The sequence below is a fragment of the Rhinolophus hipposideros genome (genome assembly GCF_964194185.1).
Source record: "Rhinolophus hipposideros genome assembly, chromosome: 17".
NCBI lineage: Eukaryota > Metazoa > Chordata > Mammalia > Chiroptera > Rhinolophidae > Rhinolophus > Rhinolophus hipposideros.
Window position 1 is genome coordinate 29,767,158 of NC_138063.1, and position 27,451 is coordinate 29,794,608.

Consider the following 27,451-nt stretch of genomic DNA (forward strand, 5'->3'; position numbering starts at 1 on the left):
ATTCAAAAACTATGATAAAGTATTCAATGAAAACTCTTCTTCCTAGCCCTGAATCAAGCCACCCGTTCCATCCAGTGTTAGCCATGGTGTTTGTTTATTCTTGTCTTTAGTGTATAGATGTGGGGTTCATTGGTGTAAGCGACTCAGCTATCATCGTTTTTCCGTAGGGAGACCCAGAACCAGCTAGCGACGTGCCCAGGCTCCCACAGCTGGCCCATGGGAGTCTCGGCCAGGCCCGGGGACGCTCAGCACCCCACCGGCTGAGTAGAAGAATCAGGCCCTTTGAAGTCACAGTCTTACCAGTTGGGCTCTTCTCTTTAAGGCATGGGTATATAGCTATCACTCATGGGGTGCTTGCTCTGAGGTGGATACGGTGATAAGAGCTGCTTGGTTATAATCTCATCTAATTCTCTGAGGTAGGTGTCATCATCTCTATTTCACAGATGAGGAAAAATGCTCAGAGAGGTGAAGTCCTTCCAAGATGACCCAGAGTTAGGGTTCAAGCCCAGATCTGTCTGCAAAGCTGTTCTCTTAATCTCTACATCGTGTCGCGCTTGGTTGCAAATTCTCTGCACAGTTACTTCCCTCCAACCCTTATCTCATGTCTCCTATCTCTCTTCCCTCCTTCTTCTCACATTTTTCTCTCTCAATAATTCCAATTTTTTCTTTAAGAAATGGCATCATCTGTATTGGCTTAGGTACCAGTCCTTTTCTTCCCTTCTCTCTCCTTGATTATCTGGGCTGGAACTGAACTTCTTAAAGGTGAGTTACAAAACACGTTGCTAATAAGTCCATCATTCTCCTTGCCTAGTCACACTTGCTGATGGTAAGGACAGAAGGGAGAGCATGGAAGGAGAGAGAAACAACCCAAAAAGCCACTTAGCTTTTATTATTAACAAGGAGAGGACATTAAATTGAAATAAACGCAGTATCTATTAACATTTTATGCAGCTACCTGAAGTTCAGAAACCTTTTGAGCTGTGTCAGCTCTGTTTTCCCCAGTACACTGAACTCTGGAGAAAACTAGAAGCAAATTCTTAAGATGAATGCAAAGTGGTTTTCCATCACTCAAAACCAAGGAGCAATTTTAGCCATTTCTGAAGGCCTTGTACTCCTCCGGTTGAGCTTTGGTTCCTCGCGTCTCGAGTCTCCATGTGAATCATGTTGGCCATTGTCCCTCTCTCCCTAACTCCTCCTGGGGCCCAGCTCGGGGCCATGGGCACTGGGTGGCAGGAAATCCAGTGGACCCAGTGCTGGCAACCTTGTCTCCCTCTTCCTCTTGGGGTCCAAAGAGGGGCTTCCAAGTAGGGCGACTGTAGTTCATTTTCACCCCGCATGATGGGCAGGGTGTGGGCTGCATGGGCAGCCCCTGGGAACTAGCATGAGGGTCTCTGGGCTGACGCAACACACCGGCCCCACTGCACTCCATGCCTGCTCAGGGCCTTGGATCCCACTGCTAGGACTTTTTCTTTGGGTTTTACTGGGGCCTCACTTAGTTCTGCTTTTTTAATAAAAATTTCCTTGGGACAGGGAGTATATGTGTTCCCTAACCTGCTCAACCAATATTTACAGTGCACGTCCCAAACACCAGCACTGTGCAAGGATTGGGGTGGAGTGATGAAGAGAGTGCACAGTAGCCACCTTCCAGACACAGTGCCAGCTGTGTTATGGGTGTTATCTCTAATCGTGGAAGTAGTTCTGCAAAGTGCAGAATTACGCTACCAATGAACAATCGGAGACTTGGGGAAGGTTAGTAACTTGCCCGAAGTCACACTGCAAGAAAGGAATGGAGCCTAGATTCAAAATCAGCTACAGTCACCCCATCTGAGGTTCCCTGACGGTAAAAGACCACTGCAGGGTCACATGGTAGAACTGTGCAGGGGGCCCCGGGAAGCCCCGAGGAGGGCAGCAAGTAGCGCAGACTGGGGGGGAGGAGACACCTGGGTGGAATAGTGGAGGGCGAGCAAGGGCTCAAGAGATCCCGCGGGAGTGGGGCCTGGAGGAACAAAGGCCCCCAGACCTTCTGAAGAACCTCCAGATGTCTTAGGTAGACGGGGAGTATGCCGGGAAGACACGGGGCCTTGTTTAAAAACAATCCACTTACTCGCCACCCAGACACTGACACCACCTCAGTGAGCCTCCCCAACAACTCTGGACCCCATTTTACAGACAAGCTTAAGTGGTGTGCTGACAGTCACGCGGTGTGACTGAGCTGGGGTTTGAACCCAGCCCTTCCTCCCGGCCACGGCAGATTCCACGCTTTTAATCTATTATATTGCAAGAGGTTGCTTATTCACGCACGTGTGTAACGTCTCTTCACACGGAAGTTTCTTCACTGACTCTATTTTCAAGCCTCAAACAAAGACACGTGGTCTAACCACAGGACAGAAGAGTGAAGAGCTGACGGTCCTGGAAAGACTCAGCCCTCTCTGCCTGTTTCCTTCCTTGCAAAGTGAGCAAGTGTCCTGGGTCTCCAAGAGTCAGCCCAGCTCCAACAGGCCCAGAGCTCTCTGCTAAGTGCTGGGTGGGAAAGGGCAGTGGAGGAGATAGAAGGCAGAGGAGGGACCCATGAATGCCCTGAGCCTAGCTCTTGAGGTGAGAGTCACATGAATTAGAGAACTCAGCAGTGTTTTACCCACCACTTTATTCTGCTTTCAACTTTGGGCAGAAGACACTTGCTGCCTTTCCCGAGTGCTGGGTGCCCTGAAGAGGCCCCTGGGCTCAAAGCATCCCCTTTAATGAACCACTTAAGGGCATTTGTGCCTTCAGCACTGAACTCAGTGCCTGGCACGTAGTAGATGCTCAATAATGTTTGCTGAAAGAGTGAGAAGAGGTATGGAGTGAGGGAAATGAATGCTTCCCATGGGCCCCTTCTAAAGCACCCCAGGCTTGGCACATGCCAGGCCAGGCCCCTCTGCTCCACCTTGCCCCAACTCTGACCAGGGATCAAAAGAAAGCCTGGTGGTTCCGGTCTTCTCAGTACCCTGGGGGTTCCCTGGATGACGGGCGTTTGAGACAGGGTCCCATTGGGGCCCTCAAGCATGGCTTATGAACACAGATTCTCATGTTATTCCAGGTTTCTGACTATTCAGATTCTTCTTGTCCTGAGTTCAGTGTACACCTGCTCCAGGGGGTTCTAGTTCCAACTGAGCACCTCTCTTATGGCCGCCTGATGCCCACAGGGAGGATCACTTCACTGGGCCCATGTCCCCACTGTTCTGTGCTCTGTGCTTTTGCCTCCCTCCTCCTCCAGCTGAAGGCCCTGAGGACAAGAAGCGAATGGTCCCCTTTTCCAATCTCCTATCACTGGGCTGGGAACACTCAGGAAGACTAAGGATTTAAACTGAATGTGCCAAACCGTCAATGAATGCTGAAACCAGTGGGTAAAAGATAGATGAGAAGGGGGCCAGCCCGGTGGCTCAGGTGGTTAGAGCTCCATGCTCCTAACTCCGAAGGCTGCCGGTTCGATTCCCACATGGGCCAGTGGGCTCTCAACCACAAGGTTGCCAGTTCAATTCCTCGAGTCCTGCAAGGGATGGGGCTGCGCCCCCTGCAACTAACAAGGGCAACTGGACCTGGAGCTGAGCTGCGCCCTCCACAACTAAGACTGAAAGAACAACTTGAGCTAAATGTCACCCTCCACAACTAAGATCGAAAGGACAACAACTTGACTGGAGAAAAGTCCCGAAAGTACACACTGTTCCCCAATAAAAGTCCCGTTCCCCTTCCCCAATAAAATCTTTAAAAAAAAAAAAAAAAAAAAAAAAAAAAAGATAGATGAGAAACAATATTTACATCGTCTCAAAGGTCCCTCCTCCCCCACACGATACGTATAAACTATGGAGGGAAAGTTAGTCATTCTGCAGAGGAGAAACCTGAGATCACCTTAGTCAGGTGGTCAAGTTAACATTGCCTGGAATGAAAGAAATAGCTACCCATGGGCCTCTGGGTATGAGTTACTGAGAAGAGCACAGCATCACTTATTCTTGCTAAACATGCATAGCCTGAATTCAATCATAAGAAAACAGACAAATCCAAATTGGGGCACATTCTACAAAATAAAAATTAATAGTTTGCACTCATCTAAAGACACATGACAACTAAATGCAACTTACGATCAGAGGTTGGATCCTGGACTAGGATTTATTTTTGTTTTCTTAAAAAGGATATTCGAAGAAAGGAAACTTAAAAAGGAAACCTGGCAAAAGTTAAATAAGGTCTGTAGGTTGATAATGACAACAGCCTTAAGGTTAATGCCCTGATTTTCATCATTGCACTGTAGTTATGTAAGAGAATGTCCTTGTTTTGGGGAAATATATGCTGAACTATGTAGGGGAAAGAAGAATATTGTGTCTGCAATTTACTCTCAACTGTTTCAGATAGGAAATAGTAATATGCGTTTATATATGTGTGAGAATAAGTGAATGATAAAGGAAATGAGTTAAAAGGTGAACTCTTGGGGAATATGGGTAAAGAGTATATAGAAATTCTTCATATTATTTCCAAAAACTTTTCTGTAAGTCTGACTTCAAAATGAAATGTTTGAAACAATAATGTGGCCAGTGTGAGCATGAGCTGGGTCAGCCTGGGGAAAGCTGTCAGCCTCGCGGACTGGGCATTGCAGGGACTAGTTGCCCCCACCCCTCCCCAACTTCTTTCCCTGGAAATGTGCTGGGAACTGAAAAGGAGAAACGCCCAACGTGGACATGAGAAGTGGGTGTCATGGAAGCATGATGAGGCCACGGTGGTTTCTGCCTGCAGCCCGTTAAGGAAACGCCACCTAGCCCTGGCTCCTGGGGGTCCCTCCCGAATCCCCGCCCCAAGAGCAGAATGATTAGCAAAACAAGAAAACAACATCATCAGTTCTGAAGAGAGAAGGGACAGATTTGGAAATACTCCAGGTGGCGTGTGGAGACGGGTGGGGCCGGAGAGAAGGAAGGGCGGTGAGTGGCCCACCGCGCCCCTTGTGGAGGCAGGTGGAACACAGCTTCGGGTAGGGGTCCCCACTCTAGAACAGCTCTTGGTTCTGTCGCTCCTGAGTCCTCAAGGCAGGGCTCTGGAGAGCCAGGGCTGTTGAAGCAGAGGTGGCCGGGACTCTGTACAGAGAATGAGGTGATGGCTCTGACCCCGTCCTGACTCTTGGGAAGGCAGCCCAAGCTGGTGGGAGAAACGGAGGTAAATGCCATTCTGAGACTGGGGTAAAGATGCAATGGGGTGCCCTGCTGGAAGCCAAGGCGGGCACTGGGAGCACTGCCGGAGGCGGTGACTGACATGCAACGGCAGGCAGGGTGGTTGGGAGCTGGCACGCAGAGCCTCGCCTGGCTGTCATGGAATCCCTAGTTCTCCATGCTTCAGGGGGGCCCACTGCCCCTAGCCAGCCTTCAGATGACAGCACCCGATGTGTGTAAAGTGCTTTGCAGTTGTTTACCCAGCAGGTGCCTGAGGCCCCCTTTCTTGGCCCCCCTTCTCAACTGTGAGCCAGGCAAGGCAGTTTGCCTACGTGTTTGTGTACGTTTCGCAGACAGAAGCACTGAATCTGCACTTGTGAAAGGACTTGCCCAGTGTCACTCAGCTGTGGTGGCAAGGACTTGAACCCAAGCCCCTGATGCAACACCAGGGAAACTGTAAACTGTGGTTGAGTACTGGAATCTATGCTGGGTTCTTTCCGCTGGGCACTGCTGCTGCTCCCAAATCTAAAGACCAGCCCAGCATTCAGGGTTGTCCTGGAGCTTACTGCCTGGGGCTCCCCGCCTTTTGACACATGATTCCTCTGCCCGGAGAACGCTTCCTTCCCTGCTTTTGCCCAGGTCAACCGTCCCATCTTCTGGGAAAATTCTGACTGATGTCCCCCGCCAGCAGCTGCCGTCCGGGCCTCCGTGGCTGCAGTGACCTCCAGGGAGTCTGAACACAGCTCGAGTCAGTTCCTGTGTGCTGCTGGAGGTCAGGGACTGTGCCTCACACATAGTGGAGAGTCAAACACGCTTCCGATTTTCCTGGAGACCAGGGATTCTGGAACTTTTTGGATTATAGATTGCTTGGAGAATTGGATGACAGCTATGAATCCTCCGGTCCAAGGGAGTATCCTGGTGGGTTGCGAGGTGAGACCGGAGATGAGAGAGGGCTATATCAGGCAGCTCTGTGCCCTGACTGCTGCTTTTGGGAGGGACGTCACATCATGGGGAGAGTATTCCTTTCTGATAGAGCCCCACTGCAACACCTCCCCCTGATGGGACACGGCAGAGGCCACAGGGGTCGCTAGCCCCATTGCTCTGCTCAGAGCTTCTTCGGAAACTCAGCTGGGAGATTTGGGCACGCACCCCTAGCCAGGCGCTGCTCCAACCACCGGGTAAGAAGCAAGCAGAGAGGCGGGGAGAAGTTCTTCTGGGGTCACTGCTCCCAAGTCCTTTCTCAGATTCATTGCTACTCAACTATTTTTTCCCTCCAATACAGTAAATCTCCTTCTGTTATTCTCCAAGTTGATATAGTAAGCTGTGTCATTTTGAGAAGAAATACATAATGGTATGTTAGAGGAATCATGGATCTCCTCATTCATGCTTAGAAAGAATTTATTACAATGTAAGAAAGTCTGAATAGCATGAATTTATTATAATGATTTAACACTTCTGCACTTGAGTTAAGAATGTCCCTCCATAAATAACTGTCCCTGGAAAACATGGCAAATTTACACAGTTTACCATTTCCCAATGTTATATAAATCCAACAAGCTTAAATCACCTCCAGCTGGGGGGGAAAGCCAAACACTGGGGCTGTGGGGTTCACCCTATCAGCTAGCAGCGACAGGAAGCAGAAGAGCCAGCCTTCCCCTCCACCAGCTCCCTCACCTCAGAGCCAGACCCATCTCAGAACTTAAAGGGCCTGAAGTATGGGGGGGACCAGTTCATACCCGCAGCACAGGTGAAGCCCAGTGGACCTCGGGCATCGGGGCTGTGGTCAGGCCGTCGTCTGTGCGGTGCTGTCCGTGAGGTAGGTACCAGCTGAAGCTGCCCAGCTGTGGATGTAGTGGGGGAAGGGAGAGGCCAGTGCCCATATCCTGTCCAGATCTCAAACGGGGCTGGTCTTCTAGCCAAGCACCTCTGCTACTTTCTTCCCCTGCTCTTTCCTCCTGCGCCTTCTGGTTCCTCCATGTTCCGAGAAGGCCCCTCTCAGATCCTCCTCTGGCTCCACTGGACATCCCGCCTAGCTCTGCTTTCATGGACATTTTGGCCCTGTCATCCTGGCTTTCCTCTGGGCTAGTTTCTAGGGCTAGGTCGGTGTTCCAGGCACCAAACTTTTAAAGTAGGGAGTATCACTCCATTTTTACAAATACTTTTATAAATGATTATATGTGAAGCATTGAGGGTATAAGTAACTTGCCTAAATGTAGACAACTCACAAGTGGTAAGGCTGGGTCGATTCCAAGGCCAATATATATTTGGAAACATAGTGTTCTAATAGGGAAGACAAACAGCACACAAAACAATACAGCACAGTTGGAAGTGGGCTGTCACAGGGGACCGAGAGTATTGTTGGAGCAGAGTCTGTAATAATGCCTGAGAAGATCAGGAAACCATGGAAGCAGGTTCATGTAAAAAAAGAGGGAAACGGAGAAATCCCACAGGCAGGAAAGGGCAGCGTGTCTTTGGGAAATGGCCAGTAGTTGAGTTGGAAGGGGAGCAGAGTGCAGAAGGGAGACTGGATAAGGTGTTGAACCCCAGTAGTGGTAATAATAGCGAAAGGGGGGATTATAGAGGAAAGTAAGAAGTGCCCATGAACCCTCATGTGCTGCTGGTGGGGAGGTAAAATAGGGTGGCTGCTTTGGAACAGTCCAGCTGTTCCTCAACACGTTAGACACAGAGTTCCCATGTGGCCAGCAATTCTAGTCCTAGGTATATGCCAAGAGAAATGAAAACACTCCATGACCAGCAGGTTATCCTGTGAGGGGAAAGTTTAGGAAAGTGCTGACGCTCAGCCACAAGATGCCAATCAGAGGGGACTATCCCCATGAAGGTTCTGACGTAGTCATTCCTACAGGACTCCTAAGCACCAAACTACTGGTTTTACCAGAGTACCTACCACCTCCTCCCCCAAGGTGAAGGTAAGCCTCACCCTCATTTGGTCACTGTCTTTTCAGAAGAGGTCTTAACTCGGGCTGTCACAACCTTTATTTTGGAGAAGACAGTCACATCCGTTATGCCGCCTGGAGAGATTTGTCCTTTTCCCAGGGATATTGCTTTGGATAGCCTTCCCATGGCCTCTCCGTCTATGGACAGAAAGAAGTGCAGATGGTGGCACTCTGTCCTTGAGGGTTACTGACCTACCAAGCCTCTGAGGAGTGGACATGCTGCATTTTTGCTCAGCTTGGCCCAGGTGGTCTGTGAAGGCTCACTTCTGAGAGATGATGGTGGAATGTTCAGTCCTAGTTGAGATGCTCAAAAACGTTCATCATGGAACAGCAGACCATGGTAATGATGAGGTACTGTAGTGGGGAGGGGACGAGCTTGGCAGCCAGACCTGTCACTGACAGGATGTGGGAGCACAGACAAGTCACTGTTCTCTGAACTCTCTTCATCTGTAAAATGAATATGAAGAATTATATGGGCTCTAAGGTCCAATCCAGCTATAGAATTCCGTGACTCTGGAAGGTGCTGGGATTATGAGGGAGCAGGGTGGGGGTAACAAAGCCCTGAGCATTTTCTGCATGCTTACTCAATTCTGAGCATACTTGTGGTGGAGCTGGACAGGGAGGGAAAGTCGCTATGAAGCTGAAGTGCAAGAGGTTAGAAGGTCCCACTTCTGAATGGAACAACGGAACGCTAAGGATTTCGGAACAACCCACCTTGAACATAAACTCTGAGACACCACGTGACTGGTCAGTAATTCATAAACTCATTCTCTAGCTTCCAGGTCATTCTTCCTCTGAGGTCACTCATACCCCACTCATCTCCAGCTTTGTTCCCAGACTCAAGGGGAACTGTTTGCCAATCAGGGCAAACTTTCAGTTTAGGAGCTGATTGAGTGCGAGTCTATCCTTGCCACGTCTGCCTCTGAGGAGCAGCTGCACAGTCTGCTTGTTCAGGTGAAGGTGCCTGGCTGGCTGGGGCAACAGGGGGCAGGACAAGGTCTCTGGCCATCTTAGTTGAATCCATAGGTGTGACATCAGAACTAGGGATTTCAGGCACTCAAGCCTGCGCCTACGTTCCCCCAGCACCCAAAGCCAACTAGGCAAGGCCATTTCTCCTGACTCAAAGTGCAGAGCTATTTTATCTCTGTTGAGCGGTTCTGAGGACAGGCACACCAAAGAGACGTGCTGGTGTGCAAAGACAGGACCTTCCGTCCCAGCAGCCACACAACCTAGAAGAGGCGTGGTAGCCATGGGATGGGAGTGCGCTGGAGTTAAGCGGGAAAACCTAGTCAGAGGTGGCAAGCCATTTCCTTTCTTTCAGTGGACCACAGGCTCCTGCTGTTTTAACAAGTGCTAAGGAAAATCCCATTGTGACACCCTGGGGCTCTGCTCTTGCTTTCAAACTGTGCCCCACTGATCTGATAAGGGATGGTCAAGGGGTAATTCAATATCAAAACCACACGGGGAAAATAGCCATGGAGATCATTTATTAACTTAGAATCTCACACATGTATAAACAGCTTCCCACATTACAAATAATGTGCACTGAGGTGGGGAGAGAGCGTCAGCTGGGAGGAGTCAGCCACAGGCTCCGCCTCCCTCACGACTGCGAACTCCATGGGCTCTGGTCCTGTAGGCTCGTCCCTCCCCAGAGGCTCTGAGCAGCACATCTCACATGTGCCACAGTGCTGGAAGCAGGGCCAAGTGAACAGGGTAGTTCTGAAGGAGGCCAGTCCCTTCCTCCCCATGGCATTCGGGGTACTCTAGATAAGCCCCATCATGGGGGTCAGGTTTGGAGAAACACAAGTGTCTCCTGGAAGGGTGATTGTTGGCAAAAGTTTCTCCTTGATTAGCCTTGGTTTTCTAAACCAAGCATTTTGGGCCTTACTTAGGGAGCGTCAAGCAACACACTTTGCCCTTTTCCATTTTGCAAACACCGATTGGTTTTTATCTCACAGAATGGTGGGAAGCAGGGTGGGTAATGTCATAGCACTACGTGCGGCCCCCCTAATATGTGTCCAGTCTTGCTTTGGGAAAGTGTCTGGAGGCTAGGCAAGCAAATCCCAACCAATCACTGCTGGAAGCACTTCACAGGGAGGAGAGGCAGATTCCTTTGTGCCAGACCCTCTGTCTTGGTAGGTTAGCCTTAAGCCTCCAGGCACTGCAACAACATTTTCCTACCTATCTATTTATCTATCTATCTGTCTGTCATCTATCTATCTAATCATCTATCTCACACTAAGACGCAGATTAAAATGCCAGCATATACTGTTCAATTCATAATGAAGACACTAGATGAGACACAAATTCACATCCTATCGACACCCAGGAAATGCCTACAGGACAGGACAAAGGCAAATGCGGGGGACGTGGCATATGCAAAGCACGTCGATGGACGCTCTGCAGAAAATCCAGTTTTGCTCTTCCAAATTGCTCATTCAGGGGAGGTAAAGAAGCAATTTAACTCCACTCTGTGCCATGTGTCCCCCCGAATCCTTTAGTTTAGATCCTGTTTATGATTTTTCTAAAGGCAAACAAGCTTCTTAATGAATCGTAATTCTCTTCTTCGTCCTTCTGGCGTCCTCTGACTTTGGAGGGCAGTAAGGACACTGGTGCAGGAGTGTGGGTCTGGATGAGCCCAGGGAGATGGGAGTGTGTAAGGTGGTCACACTTGGAACAATGACAGTGTAGTTCTAGAACCCTATTTTACTGAGAAAATGGCCACCTATTTTTGCTATAGCAAAGAAACGTCATTTTCCAAAAGCTTTCTGAAATGGGATGACACTGATTCAGTTACTGTCTCAGGGGTGAACTTTAAAGGATGTTGTAATCTGCAGTGATTTTTCAACTTCTCAAGTGGGTGACTACAAGTAGTTTAGTCCTGACCTTATATTTACCTCCGATTAAGAACACAGTATCGGTAGGCTCTATTCTTCTCTTCTCCAAAGAACTAAAAGACCCAAGTGAAGAAAGGTTGGGTAGAGGTGACAGGGCTTCAGCCTGAACAGACAGTGAGACCTAGATTTTCCCAGACAAGGAAGCTGCTTAACAAGGCTTTTGTAGGCTGAAATAATTCAGTTTGAATAAAGAATTCAGGGAAGCCACGCAGGTTCACGAAGTTCAGGCTGCCCTGGGTGGTCTGTCCTTAGCTACCAACACTGACCGATGAAGAGTCTTGGTCCCAGTTTAAGCCTGGGGTTGGTGAAAGGGAGAGAGAATAAAAGCAACACCCTCCAGATCAAATAAAGTCATCAAGTAATACACATCGGGGGACACATTTTCTCCTCGCTCCCAATAACTGGGATGTGTTAAAGTCACTGACTATGGGGTTCATCATATTGCCCATCAGCCTGAGCAGCCATGACAGCCCACTGTGAGCGGAAGGACACATCTCAAGAGCTCTGCTCAACAAAACAGAGAGAGCACGAGGTCTCAAGTGTACCTCTTCCATAGGCTTCCTCCAGGTGAAAGTGAGGCCCAGTGGGAAATGGGGGGGAAGACTCTGCCTGGGATGGTGGAGCATAATCTGTCCTGCACAGCTGGTTCTTTGGGGCCATGTGACAGGGGCCCTGGCCAGAGCTTATGCAGGGCCTGGGCAACCCAAGGAAAGCCTATCAGCCTGCAGCAGCTGATGCTACTCTCCCTCCAGTGGCATCTTCCCCAGATACAACCATGGGAAGTTCACAAGGGGGGATAAAATAGGCACTTGAGCCAACAAAAAATACTGAGAGATTATTCTTATTTATCCTGGGAAATCGGCAGATGGCAGATAGTGGGAGAAGGATTTCAGGCGTTTGCCTCCATCAGTCATGTTCTTGTGTGATTTAATGTTGGTTTCCAGGGCTTGGGTGGTCCCTCCTTCTAGCCCACTGAGCCCTGCTGATTATGGGATGAGCACGCCAGGCTGATGACTGCTGAGCTGGACTCACATGTGGCCCTCGGTGTTGCCTGTGACAATAGGGCCACCAACTCCAACTTCAGAACTAAACGGCTACACTTAGATAGACGGAGGCGATGAAAGAAGAGGGTGCAGAGGTAAAAGGGTCTGTCTTTTTGAAATTGCTTATGGTAAAAGGGGCAACTTTTAAATGAGAGTACTCTTTCAGTGGATAGGTTTTCCTTGTGTACAAAAGAAAGCCAATCATTTCTAGCAAAACATGGAAACACTCTTGAAACGAAGCCGAATACACAAGACCTCTGCCATGAAGAAAGTGTCTTATGTTGATTTTCTCATCTCTGCTTGGCATAGAAAAGACACTGCCCTCCACCCCCAGACCCCTTAACGTGTTATCTACTGACTGGTCTGATCAAAAACACCCTGAGTTGTTAGAATGATTTCTATATTCAATACGTAACAGGATGCTAGTGAGATAGGTAGGTTCCCGTGAAAGGAGAGACACAATTATTTGCCATCAAATAACTTAGAATCTTAGATCAGTAGCTAAAGAAACCCACAAAGTTCTGATGGAAATTTTGCAGCAAGCACTTCGGTGTCAAATGAAAAAGATATCTTCCAGAATTTGATTCTCCTCCAGCTCTTCAGGGGTCCTGCCTGCCCCCGTCTTGTTCCGGGTCGATTTGAGAGGACTGAGTCGGCTAGTGCTGTGATTCCAGGTCCCAGCTTCTCTGGGGGGATGGGGCTGAGGTTTGGGAGCAGACCTTGGGCTCAGAGACTGAACCAGATCCAACAGAGATGTCTCATACCTGTAACACACACAACCCAGACAACAAATGATCAGACCAGTAGAATATTAGAATCCAAGAAGCCCACAGAGATCACATCACAGGCCAGAGGGCCTTCTAGGGGAAGTGTAAGCTCTTCTCTTCTGTTGGCTTTCAACTTGTGTTTTTTTTTTAAGTTTTAAAAATTTTTATTAAATTTATTGGGATAACATTAGTTAATAACATTATATAAATTTCAGGTGTACAACTTCACGTCGTCTTGTATACTCTTGTGTACTCACCACAGGAAGTCTAGTCTCTCTTTCCCTCTTCCTCCTCCCCTCCATCGCCTTCCCCTCTGGTAACCAAATTCCATTGTCTGCATCTGTGAGTTTTTTTGTTTGTCTTATTTATTCATTTGTTGCTTTTTGTTTTATATCCCACATGAGTGAAATCATAGGTTCTTGTCCTTTTTACTCTTAAGATCCATCCATGTTGTCGCAAATGTTAATATTTAATCTTTATTTATGTCTGAGTAGTATTCCATTGTATATATTTACCACACCTACTTTATCCAATCATCTACTGAAGGATACTTTAGTTGTTTCTATGTCTTGGCTATAGTGAATAATGCTGCCGTGAACATAGGGGTGCATATATCTTTGCGAATAAGTGTTTTCAAAATCTTTGGGTAGATACCCACAAGAGGGATTGCTGGATCATATGGTAGCTCTATTCTTAATTTTTTGAGGAACCTCCATACTGTTTTCCATAGTGGCTGTTCCAATTTACATTCACACTAGCAGTATATGAGGGTTCCCTTTTCTCCACAACATCTCTAACACTTGTTATTACTTGTCTTGTTGATAGTAGTCATTCTAAAAGAGGTGGTATCTCTTCACATCTGTGGTTTTCATTTGCATTTCCCTGATAGCTAGTGATGTTGAGCATTTTTTTATATATCTGTTGGCTATCTGTATGTTTTTCCTGGAAAAGTGTCTATTCAGGTCCTTTGCTCAGTTTTTTTAATCATATTAATAGTATTATTATTATTATTTTGTTGTTGCTGTTGTAGAGTTATATGAGTTCTTTATATATTTTGGATATTAGCCCCTTATTGGAAGTATCATTTGCAAATATCTTCTCTCATTCGGTTGGTTGCCTTTTTGTTTTGTTGATGGTTTCTTTTGCTGCATAGAAGCTTTTCAGTTCGTTGTAGTCCCATTCAATTATTTTTGCTCTTGCTCTCCTTGCCTTTGGGGCTTGGATAACTATTCTTTATCCTACTAGATACCAACTGGAATATCACTACTTCAGAAAGGTCTTCCTTAACCTCACTGTCTGAATTAGATCAACTCAGTTATTTTTCTTCTCATAATCATCTACTCTTTTACTTCATAACATTCATCAGAATTTATTTGTTTGTATGGCTTTATTTGTTTAATATCCTTTATGTGTTTAATATCATTACACTGGAAGCAATATGAGGGCAAGGACTACTGTACCATTAATGTGAAGTACTCAATAATAATGAATTTAAATAATGAATACCTTGTTACAATTATTTTCTTTAAAAAATTTAAATTGTTCAAATAATTTAAGAATATGTTTCATTATAAAAATTCAAATACGTAGAATTATAAAAGAAAAATGAGAGTGCTCCCAATGCTCCATCCTCTACCCAAATGCAAATCCCATTATCCTTCCCAGAGGGCACTGTTATCAGTTTAGTATATATGCTTCCCAATCTTCTTTTTGGTACAATTACATGCATATGTGTACATATACAAATAAACACAGACACACATGTATTTAGAAACTTCAATTGAGCTATGCTTATGTACTGATCTATGATCTGCTCTCTCACTTAACAGAATGTTTTGGAGATTGTCCCATGGTACTGCATATAGATCTACCTAATTCCTGCGAACTGCGGCAGTGTTCTATTTAACGGATATGCCGTTGCTCTAATTTAAAAGAATCCCCATAGCTTTTATTATCTTACTCTAGCAAAATTTTGCATTTAGCATTCCTATTCTGTTATCTTAAGGGGGGAAAAAATCATTAGTGTTGATTTAAGGACAATTTGCTTGAAAACATTTCCTTTACAGTATGCTTTTTTTCTATTACATTCACAGAGATAATGTCAACATAACTTGCTGCAATGAACAGAAATAAAACAGGAGGACACAGTGAAGGTTTTAAGAAATCTCAGATAAAATAGCTCAAATTAGGTTTGCTTTTACCATGCCATAAACCAGCCAGGTTCAAAAAGATCCAGTATCTATCTTCCTTGCTGAGATACTGAATTCAGTACTGTGTGTTAAGTACTTTTTTCTTACCTTCATGCCAACCAGTCCCTACAGTCTATGAGCTCAGGCATCATTGTGGCACAGGGACTGGAGAAATTAAGAGTTCCCACAGGTTCTCTTCTGTCTTCTTAATGCTGTTATTTCTACAGAGCTAGTTATACTGAAATTCTGTTGGATCAAAAGTTTAACTCCTATCTGTATGCCAGCATGTGTTCCAACCCCCAGGTCTACGAAGTCAATATCTATTGTGCCGGGACTTTAAAAAGTAGACCCAGTTGATGAAACTGTTACTCTGATAAATCATTATCATTTAAACACAGCTGTAACTAGACACTTCAATGGGCTAAATTCACATGTATGCATACTACAGATAGATGGCCATCATATTTTATCTGTTTTAAATGGTGTATGGCTTTTCAGATACCAGTAACAAATGGTTAGTAACAAAGTGAATAACTATGGAAGAATTTGGGAATCTTCATTTCTGAAGATTGAATTGTCATTCAAGGAGAATAATATTTTAGTCATCCTTACAGTGCTAATCGTAACTCTACTATGGTTTTTCTGATAATAGCTCCAAATTAATATTCTTAATAAAAACATCACACTCAAAGTATTAGTAAGAGCTCAGTCTCTGAAGGTTGATGCTATATTTAAATTCTGGTTTTGCCAATTTATAACTATTCTTGGGAAAGTTGCTTAATTTTTCCAAGGTTCAGTTGCTTCGTCTATAAAATGGGGATTAAAAACAATGTCTGTCTTGCCGAGGAACTATGATAATGTATATAAAGTGTTCAGCACTATGCCTGACATATAATAAGTGTTCAGTAAATGGACGCTATTACTATTATAATTTTTTAAATTGTTAGGAAGTCGGATGTAGGCAGAGAAAAGGAGTTTAGATAGAAGGATCAGGAAGAACACTGAATAAATGTGCCATTCAAGCTATCATGACAAAATACTACAGGAATGAATTCAGAGTGAAATGATTAAAGACAAATCAAAGGTAGAGCTAACTGAAAGGGACTTGAAAAATCATTTGTGTGGAAAATTTTTCTGCATGGACAAAAGTGCTATATAACCAGTCAAAAGACAAAATATAACCTGGGAAAAACATTTATGACATATTACAAAAAGGGCTACTTTTTTTTGACATGTAAAGAGCAATTATAAGTCAAAAATATAAAGACTAACAACACAGTGGAAAAATGGACAAAGACAGAACAACAGTTTGTAGAAAACACAATTACTCAAATATAAAACTTCACTCATAATAATAAAAATGTTAATTATAACTGTAAGATACCATTTTCACCTTTCAGATGGGCAATGAACTAAACTTTTAGATTACACTCTTGAAGGTGTAATAAAATTAGCACTTTCAAATATTGTTAAGTGGGAACATAAATTGTATAACCTCTATAGAAGCAAGTTAGCACTGTCTATCAAAATTTATAGTGAACTTATCTGTGACCCACAATTGCAGTTCTAGGATTTATCCTATAGCTATCCTTACACATGTATAAATGATATACGATGTTTGACAATCAATTTAGCAAACTTGTTGCAACGATGTTGGTAACCTTTTTTGAAATCAGAGGGATTATTCATTATGAATTTGTACCAATTGGATAAATAGTTAACCAAGTTTACTATTTGCAAGTGCTGAAAAGGCTGCATGAAAAAGTTAGATGACCTGAACTTTTCACCAACAATTCATAACTCTTGCATCACGACAATGCACCAGCTCACACGGCACTGTCTGTGAGGGAGTTTTTAGCCAGTAAACAAATAACCGTATTGGAACTCCCTCCCTGTTCACCTTATCTGGCCCCCAAAGGCTTCTTTTTTACCAGAAGATAAAAGAAATATTGAAAGGAAGACATTTTGATGACATTCAGGACATCAAGGATAATACGACAGCTCTGATGGCCATTACAGAAAATGAGTTCCAAAATTGCTTTGAAAGCGCTGGTGTTGGTGCATAGCTTCCCAGGGGGAGTACTGCGAAGGTGACCATAGCGATATTCAGCAACGAGGTATGTAGCACTTTTCTTAGGATGGGTTCGCGAACTTAATTGTCCAACCTTGTATATAGGAATTTTGATTCAACATTGTTTGCAATCACAAAGGACTAGAAATAACCCAAATATCCATTCACTGGTGAACCAGTAAAATGCATTATGGAATGAGGCAGTTCTATAGTACACACGTTCATTTACATAGCCAAGATTTTACCGGTATAATTATCCCTGAAAGGATACACAAGACACAGGTAGTGGTTATCTCCAAGAAGGGCACTTGGCTGGCTTGGAGACTAGGGTGTGAGAAAGCCTTACTTTCACTAAATATCCCTATGGACTTGTACTTCTTGATTAAGACAGCAATTATGAAAACAATGTAGTTCAGGTCTCTGTCCTCGACAAGTGAATATTTAACCCAACTGGACTGAAATACCTTCATGGGTCCCTCCCGTAATCTGTGTGGCCTAGCATTTTACCTAGGAAAACGGTATGAAGAAATGATTTAGAGGAAAGCAGGGATACTGCCTTTAATGGAGATTCCTAGATTAGGAATAAATAAAATCTCCGAGAGTGGTGACGTGGGCTCATAATCCTTATCTGTAATTGTAAAATCTTGAATACTGAAAGCTAAAAGTTGTTTCATAAACTTTTTGGTAGCAACATCTGACCTAACCCAAACTTATTTGGTCACAAAATCTGATCTGAGTTGATAAGAGGCTATTGATATTTGTTGCTTATTCCATTTAATGTGAGTAACAGTATATCACGCTGTACCTCGTATGGTATGTGCACAATGTTACCTTAAAAAAACATAGTGAGTTCTGAAATACCTATGGCTATCAGAGTTTTGGAGGAGGGACGTGGGCCTGCATCATTTTCTCTCTTGGCTATCTGTCCTGAGTTAAGTCTTCACACAAATACGTTATCATTAAGAGAAACAGCCTTCGGAAAGGTACCCATTCTTCTTCAATACTCACCATTTAAAGTCCATGAGCGGTCTACTCTTGGATTTTTAGTGCTGTTGCTTGGGAGTTTGGGAAAAAGACTACCACCACGCAAGCAGTGTACAGGAGCTCAGAGATTTTGATATGGAAAGCAAATTTGGGCAAATCTGATAATTTGTATAACTATAAAAATGAAATTATTTAAGAAGAATTTCTTTTCTGTCATTGCAGCAGAAGCTACGCACGGGTTTAAAGAAATCTCCACCTCTGCTCCTCATGCCTGCACTTTAGAGTATTGGACAACTTAAGATACCTTAATTATTTTCTAGCATCTTAATCATTTTGTGAAAACATGATGTTAGATAATGGCAATTTAATATAAAATGTTCTCTTTTCTATGTAATTGTGACTTCCTACTAATCATGAATTAAAGCCTAATTTATTACGGCAGGAAGCCAGAACAACAAATGAAATTCATAGATCCCAACGTTGTTTATATTGAGAGCAAAGCACTGTCAGATAGCTTGGAGTCAAAGGATGCTAGTTGCTAGGCTCCAGTAGTAAAAGCAGAACATAATGTAGAAACCAAAACTGAGAGGAAGAAGTGCTTGCCTTGTCGATTATACCAGGGCAGAGTGATGCTAGGTTACCCTGTTTATTAGCATGCACTTTAGAAAGTTCAGGGCACGTATGGATAAGCATTCATTCCATTTTATGCTACACATTATTGGAAACACATTCTACAACATCAATAATTCATCAGTGTGTTGTTTGAAATTTAAGATTACAGAACTGAACAGTAGTGTTCTGTTTTATGACGGTTTGCACTTTCAAAGAGAAAGACAACATGGATAGATGGACTTTCTAACCTTTATATGAACCTATTACGGAGAACAACCCAAGAGAAAAGAAACAACTCCTGCCCCCTATACACACACGCACACACACTTTCTCTATGTGTGCGTCACAGGCTGTTCTCTTTAATTTTAAGTAAAACCAGGTGGTTAGGGCCGCTGGAGCAGGGACAGTTAGCTGTGAATTGAGGCGTCCTGCTTGCTCTCAGGCCACAGTTGAAACTGGGAGACTAGAACTGATTGTAAGCAAGCTGAAACAGGAAATGAAGATACCTTTTTCCAGTTTAAGACAACAATTATACTTTTCCATCCTCTTGCCACAAAGGTGATACAGGTTGGCAAACTCAAAATCAGAAAACAACAGAAACCAGTGGATATATAGTTAAAGGGCTCCCCCACTTTGTTGATATGTATAGGTGGCTCCCAGAAGAGTCATTACTTAAGTAGTTTGTCAGTGCTGTGAACTCTGAGACTGTTTCCCTAATTCTGGATATGGCTGAATGGAGAGGCATATTTGGGTTAATATGTGAATCCCAATGGCCATTGTCTATGACACCTTAAATGAAAATTAGAGATGGGAGAACATCCTGTGTTCTAGGGAGGAGAAGGGCGACAACACTCAGTGTGTACCCTGAGGAAGGCAATTGCCCAACTCCCCGGTTAATGTAAAATGGGACTCCACAGGTGAAGCAGCTGACATGCTGTAAAAGCGAGCCACGTTGGGTGGCATCACACTAACCAGGACGTTCTCCTAGTCATCTGCCTCTGACCCAGACCGTGATAACAGACATGAGTAGAGTGCACCTAATGTTCCTCCCATGGTACCTTGTTACTGGGGTGGTGGTGGGTGCGGGTGGGGGTAAGAAACAGGACAGGAAACTCTATCTCATTTACTGCTCCAACTTCATTTAATGGGCTTGACTGACGCTAGGAAAATTAGAACTGTCCTAGAGAAAGGGAGAAAGGAACGGGAGTTAACAGAGGAGAAAACAAGCCTAGCCAAACAGAGTGGAAATATTTTGGCTGTTGTAAACATATGGAACAGAAAAAGCAGAAGCTGATGGGGAAAAAAACCAGAGTTTCAACAGACTATTACCAACACTGGACCCAATGGGTTTTTTTCCCAGTGCTCTGGCAGTAAAAAAAGTCCAGACAGATCAAGTATCTATCCCAGTTTGGAAGAATTTAGAAAACTAGATGACAAGGAAAAGCCCAATGTATCTGATATTGAAATACAAGAGGTGTCAATATGAAAGATTGAACCTGAGGCAGACTGATGGGAAGGCCAGGACCTCCTGGCCCATTATAGTTGGCACTGGGTCAGCATAATAATTGAACCTGACATCCCCCGTTTGCATCAAAATCAATGACCAATGGAAGCAAGAAGGTAAAAGAATAAATAAATGGGTTATACCAAGGCGAACATCCAATATTATTTGGGTGTCTGAAGAGAGGCTCAGAGCAAGAGAACAATATTCTTTCTTAGTTCAAACTCCAGGTGGAACCTGGCTTCCAAAGCTGTCTCTGCTTCTGAAAGCCGACAAAATAGAATGGCAACCAGCAAATGTGAGCAATTCCTCCAGTAAACGCCTTCGTCTTACATTACTCCTAACCAGGAAGAGTCCATTTAATCATTTTTTCTTCCACCAAGAAATTCATTCTAATTGTAAGACTTATCTTTAATACACATTTTTCTCATCTCAAAGAGATGTAGGAGTCATATTTATATTAAATTTATGTATCAATCCAATAAAGAAAAAAAGAGAAGTTTTACCAGAAACACAATCACCTTGTAGCATTCTAAGGTAACTTTTGAGAGAAACATGTACATTCTCATGTCAGCAATCAACCCTGCTAACATGACAATTTAGGCAATTTTATTTAGCACTGCTAATTCCCACCTACTTCTTTTGAATTTATTCACGGAATGGTTAACACAAAGAAGAGTTTTTGTTTTTTAAACTTATAGGTATTCCACAACTTTGGGAAGAAAAAAAAACACTAAGTCTAAAGAAAGAGAAGTATGTAAGAAGTGAAAGAAAAAAGAATTGGAGAAAAATATACTAAATACTAAAATATTAACAGTGATATATACAGTGTACAAGTACAAGTGGGTGGTAGGATTATAGGTAATTTAAACGTTACCTTAAAAAATATGTATTACTATTGCAATTGTCCCAAATAAGCACAAGTGCTTAAGTGACTGCTGCCAAATCACTGGTATCAGTTTCTTCAAAACTTCATTAGAAAACAGATTCTTAAATGGATCCTCCCTGACTGTGCTGTACATAGTCCTCTAAAAAGGATTACAATTGGTATTATGACGGGGGAAAGCTGGGTGGCCATTTCATAACTAATTAATCGTACTCAGCAGTTTAAACCTGACTTTGAAACCATGAACTAAAAGTGGTGGCAAGAAAGTAAATTTGAAATAGTTCATTATAGGTCACACAGGTTTTCATAAATTTTGTAAAGGCTACAAGAGTATAGTTCTTAAAAGTTAATGGTAAATAGATAATAGTATTAAGTTATAGTTCTAATTTTGTAATATCTTTGATCTTAAACCTAGTATGAAAAACTCCACATGTAAGCTTTTCATTTTTTAAAAATTCATTTTACTCAAATATCCAATGTAAATAATAAATTCTGATTTGTTTCCATCAAGTTTGCTATTAACCTACTGCAGACTTTTCCTTACAGCTTTCACAACATTTCCTTCTCTCTTTCAAATAAACAGTTGTGTGAAGGAGAAATTTTAACTTTTTTGCCAGCAATGACTGGTTAAAAAATGATCCTGGCCCCAGTCGAACTGTTTTTTTATACCCTGACACTTCAGGGTATCTTGTGTTTTAATCAGGAAATTAATAATCTGTCCTAATGAAAAAGTACCAGTAGTCAATGTTAACAAAGAAGTTTCTTTCCTCTTTTGAGACTTGAGGCCATATTCACCCATATTGAAAGCTGAGCTAACTGAAAAGATTCCTATTTTGTCCTTTAAATAACAGCTTTTTGCCAGCAGATTTTTTTCTGTCTTTGTTTGGAGATCTCAAATGGATCAACTTTACTTTTTTTTCAATCTAAAATCAACGTGACACAGGGATTTACCCTTTATGCAACAACAGGAGCAGAGAGAACACAAAGCTTGTGAAGTCTGCAGGGCGTGAAATTAAAATTTTCACATTGACACAAAAGACTCCACTGAAGTAATGATATAATGCTACGATCCTAGCATGAAACCTGTTTGAATAAAAGTCAATGCCATGTGACCTAAAGTTTATACATCTCTAGAAACATTTTGCTGTTCACAAAAATATTTATATCCAAAGGGAGAAAATAAAAGAATTGGGGGAAGCTGTGGTGAAGCATAAAGTTACTGAAGGGGGATAGTTCTGGAAAAGCTACGGCGCTCCAGCAGCTCCTGGAAGAGGAGCAAAGGGAAACTGCAATCCTAGCTGAGGGTGACTCACCTACGAGCATCACAGCAACCCACTGACCCCCTAGCTCTCCTGTTGTCCATAGAGGTCATGGTTCCCAGTGGTTTCAGAGCCAGTCCCAATGTTAGTTCTGCCACTAATTAGCTTGTTTCTTTGTAAATCAGTGCTTTGTGTTACAGTTAGGATCCACCTCTGAGATGAAGCAACTCCTCAGCTTTCACCAGCATCTAGTTCTTCTTCCCCAGCCCATTTCTTTCCAAAGCCCAGGAGTTAGGTGTGGGGTGTATCAATTGGTCTACAGAAACGTTTGAGGACGAGCACATTCCTTAGTCATGAGCTGCGGCTGTGAGAACAGTAGACACGGACAGAGTGAAGGGTCACTGACAGCGGACTCGCCTCTGAGCTAGCTGGCACATACTTCCAACTCCCCATGCAGGAAGGTACCACTTCATTAATAGAGAGCATTTAGAAGCATCCTCATGAGAATCCACACAGAATGCCATTTGTAGGAAATAGTCCATTCTGCACCTGGCAGGGCAGGTGTCCCAAGATGAGACACTTCCAGCCTCATCAAGTTATACCGCGTGCCAAGTACATGACCATGGCGACTCCCACTGGGCAGACCTCTCCCAGAGCATAGGGAAGAGACAGCCCTCGATAAGAAAGGAGCTTAACAGCTCTTCCCTCAGACTGGCATAGTGTCCCAGCTCGGGCTTCCATCCTGGCTCTTCAAGTGCTTCAGCAGGGTTACTCAGAGCCCCGGAAAGAAGAAAATTCCCAGAGTACAATTCCTGGCATACTTTTATTTATTTAATACACAACACTGAAAAAATAATCCTACTGGGTAAGCATGCCTTTTATCTTACCTTTCATATATATATATATATAATTTAATATTAACATTAATCCAGAATATTTTTAAACTGTCAAAAGGTGGAAAGGATGAATTGTTCACATACGCTAAGAAGCACAACTGTATACACGGCTTTTAAAGACATACAATTGTATACAGGTTTGTCTGCTTTCTCTCTCCCTGTCCTGGTATTGGGCTGGAGAGTTTCTGGCTCTAACATGGCTCAGGTTTTCAACTAGCCAATGTCCTGTGACAGGGAAGCTTGTAGCAGGGTCCCTATTTTAATAGAAATCCCAACCCACCTCAGAATCTCCCAGCTCTCCCAAAGGAAGAAACAGCCTCTCATGTATAACAGTAATCACCCTTCCCTTGCTTGTTAAGAGGCTTACATTCCCACCAAGCTAATCATTTTATAAGCATTTAGGGATGAGTGCCAAGCAACAAAATGATGAGCATTCCATCTCAGTACCAGTCATACTTCAGAATGCACCCATGACACAAAGAAAATCAATGAAAGTCTTGATAAGTGAACAGGTAACACATTGGCCAATTACTCTGGAGCTTCAAGATCGACTTGGAATCTTTCTTTCATGGGTAATTTTAGGAACTGTACAACAAGTGGCTCATTCACGTTCTCTAAAAGGGCAGCACAAAGATATTTTGGTGAGAATATGGATCCAGAAGTCTTAGGTTAACGAAAATATAAATATCCATGTATTTCATTTTACTGTTTACAAAGAACTTTCATATATATGTCTCTTAATTTTTGTGGTTAAACTCATAAAATGTTACAGATAATACAAAATGGTAGAATCAACTTCAAAAAAGAGGTAGAGAAAAGGGAGAATGAAAGCCAAAAACAAAAAAAGGGCTGTAATATCTTTTTTGAGGGGCATATCTCATTAATATGAAAAAGTTTATTGGAAAATATGAAAAGTGTTAAGTATATTAGAAGTGGTATATTTGCACACACACACACACACACACACACATTTAAATACAGAAACAGTCTACAAAAATGTCTACCAGCTAAGCTGCAGCTACATTAGTCGATGACCATTAACTACCTTATTCTCCATCTTGTCCATTATAAGAACTCTTGCTGATAGAGTCTCTGATTGACTCAGTGGCATTCCTGACACCATCAGGCGCAATCCCGACCATCCTCCCAAGGCCAAGTGTGTAGCCTACACTAATACACAGTCATCTATTTCAAAGCGGCTAATGATCTCAATTTGGACTTCAAGGATGCTATCTTTTTTCTGTCTTTCTCCTGGTATCCTCCCTCAAGAGCTAATGTTTTCCAGACACAATTCCATTTAAACGTTAAAAAAGTGAAAAATCTCCAGTAAACACATGTTCACAGCATAATCCCAGGAAATTTAAATTGCACCTGGTCCCCTATCAAGTGGGAAGGTCAGAGATTCCCACAGAATTGTTCTGGGCCATTCTGTGAATTATGTGGTGCCAGGTTTGCTTATTTACTTAATGTTCCTAAACTGCTGCCCGGAACAAAAATCCAAAGATTTTGAAGAGAACTTTAAACTACAAGTGTCATTCTGAAACTAATTACTTTTGAAAATGTTCGTTTCTTCATTATTTTATTCCCAAAATGGATAAATCACTCTGCAATCAAGAGACAGAGGTACATGTTTTCATTTTGACTTTTATCTCTAAACAAAGGGTAAGGTTGAGACAGACTGGATAGAAGTGGGAAAACAGGTTCCATGTGGTCAAGGAGCTTAGTTTAGGTTCTGCTATTAGGGTGGTGCAAAAGTAATTGCGGTTTTTGCAATTATTTTTAACGTTTTAAACTGCAATTACTTTTGCACTAACCTAATAGTAAGTGGTAAAGGCAGGTACTGATGAACCCAGGTCTTTGGACTTTAATTCTAATGCCGTCTCCTCTAAGTCATGCCTGTCTGCAGATAAGGACTTTACCTTGAGAAAATCTGCAGATAAGGATTTTACCTTGAGAAAACCAAAACAACAAACTTGCCATAGGCCAAAGCAGAGGTTTAGAAAAAGATCTATGATAAAGCTGAACATAAGATAAAGAACAGCTAAGGGAAGACAATTGTAGACATTGTCTAAGCAATCAAATCCCAATGCAGAGAACCTGCTGAAATTGCTCACAATTGAGAATCTGCACCATCCAGAATGAAAACCTTCTGGAAGCCTAGACATTGTACAACTCTCATAGAATGGGAAGACCAAATAGATGAAAATGCAAGGAAGTTCTGGGAATTAAGAGAAGCAGAGATGTATCGGCTGGGTAGAAACCATGGTTCTTTTGCAGAGGTGGAGAACACATGAAGAAAAATAATTGTATACAGGAATGCTACGAAAAGGAAACATTCACTTTGTAATTATTTATTCATCCAACAAATATGTGTTGTCTGTTATGACTTAGGCCCTGCTCTAGCAAAGCGAGATAGCAATGAATATAACAGAAAAAATCCTTGCCGTCTTGGAGTTTCTGTTCTATGTGGCACAGGAGGGGTAGAGGCAGACGACTAATAAAACATACCAGATTGACAAGTGGGGTTCTTCAAGAGCTTAATGATCATTTTTTCGTGCAGGCTAATTGACGTATTCTGACAATCCCTTGGGGAGAGAATGACAATCGCAATGGAAAATTGCTAATGGACAGGAGACGCCCTAGGGTTGGGTGGGGGCAGACAGAACAAAGGGAGAATGTGCTGGGGTAAGGCAGTGAGATAGACGTGCAGCTCCAGAGCCGGGGCTTCCCAATGTGTGTCTTTAGGTCAAGTATATCACAATCAACTGGGAAAATAAAAAATAGACACCACTGGGGCCCATTTCTGGCAATTCTGATTTAATTAACCTGGGGTGAGGACAGGAAATGAGTACTTTTACAAAGATTTCCAAGTGATTCCAATGTGCAGACAGACTTTAGAAGCACTGTTCTGAAGGGAATTAGAAGCCCTTCGGAATTTTCACAAAGGGCTAATATGATGAAGAAATCCACTATCAGTAACTTCCGTGAGCTCTTCTGTGACCCTAGAAACAGACGTCCTAGGAACACAACATTAAATCCTAACTCGATCACTAGCCAAGAACTTTACTCCTCACCCGCCTTTATTTAGAAGGAAAATAAGCAGAGGAGCCATCTCAAGACATTAGAAATATCTGTCGACACTGCATGGAAAATCCTTTGAAGGCTGGGTCATGAACATTCGCTTCTAAGTCACATCTCTGCAGGTCACTGTGACTCGCTGCCTTTGGCAGCGGGGCCAGTATCATTCCCATGAACCGTCCTAGATGCCCAAGCGAGTTTTGCTGCCCAGAGCGCAGAAGGAAGCTAATGCTGAATGTCCACTACGGACGGCCTGCACTGTGTTATGGGCTTTGCATATCTACTCACACCTAATCTGAGCAAATGTGTGCTTATTAATATTCTTACTGTCACACGAAGAAGAAGGCTTAGAGAAGCAGAGTAACAGGAATGTCTGCAAGGTGAATATTAAAGAATACAACCCTATTGCCTATTTCTGAAATGAACCTAACCCCACTCCTAACCTTTTGTCAGCGAACACAGATAGAGTTTGGAATTACAGTAGCGAGGTCTGAAGCTCTGTTCCTTATTGCTTGTTGGGAAGTTTGACAATGACAACTACTATCTGCCCACATACCAGGACTGGGCTCAATACTTTATGTAAACTATCTTGCTTAAACATCATGACAAGCCTATAAAGAAAATATTATTATTCCCACTTTATAGATTAAACTAAATGATTTGTTCAAAACCGCATAGCAAGCATTCAAACCTAGGTCTATAAACCTAGGGGTTATAATGATTACACCTGGGCTCTTAACTGTTCTGTAATTGCCTTTTTGACCGTTACTTTCTCATGATTGTGAGGATCATGTTAGGAAACATATATAAGAGTTTTTATAAGATCGTTTAGTGCCTAGAACAATAAGTGACACTCAGCAATGTTTCTTAACATAGATGTTAAGAGAATTTGATGACCTTGGACTAAAGGAACAACCTTAAAACATCAGTTCATGAGGCTAAAACCTGTGAAATGATAGAGGAACTGGCGATACTGAACAGATGTCACTAATTACAGCATTTTTCAGGGTTCAGTGCCCTGGAGAAGGCACATCAAGGAAACATAGTCCCCACCTATTGCTGGCTCCACAAAGAAATAACATAGTCATGTTATATGTTCCAAGCATGAACTTAGATTTCAACTACTTGGAACTACAGAGTATAAAA

General features: G+C 43.1%; 1 protein-coding gene across 6 annotated transcripts in view; it reads right to left on the reverse strand.

Moving 5' to 3' along the window:
• Nucleotides 1-9,587: 9,587 nt before the first annotated feature.
• Nucleotides 9,588-27,451, reverse strand: part of KIAA1328 — a gene marked incomplete at its 5' end in the record, with an annotated part of 265,288 nt that continues 247,424 nt past the window's right edge. For all 6 annotated transcript variants that reach the window (XM_081078167.1, XM_081078170.1, XM_081078169.1 and 3 more), the window contains one exon: nucleotides 9,588-12,826. In XM_081078167.1, the coding sequence (XP_080934293.1) occupies nucleotides 12,616-12,826 (211 nt within the window). In that variant the 3' untranslated portion in view covers nucleotides 9,588-12,615. The remainder of the gene's footprint in view (nucleotides 12,827-27,451) is intronic.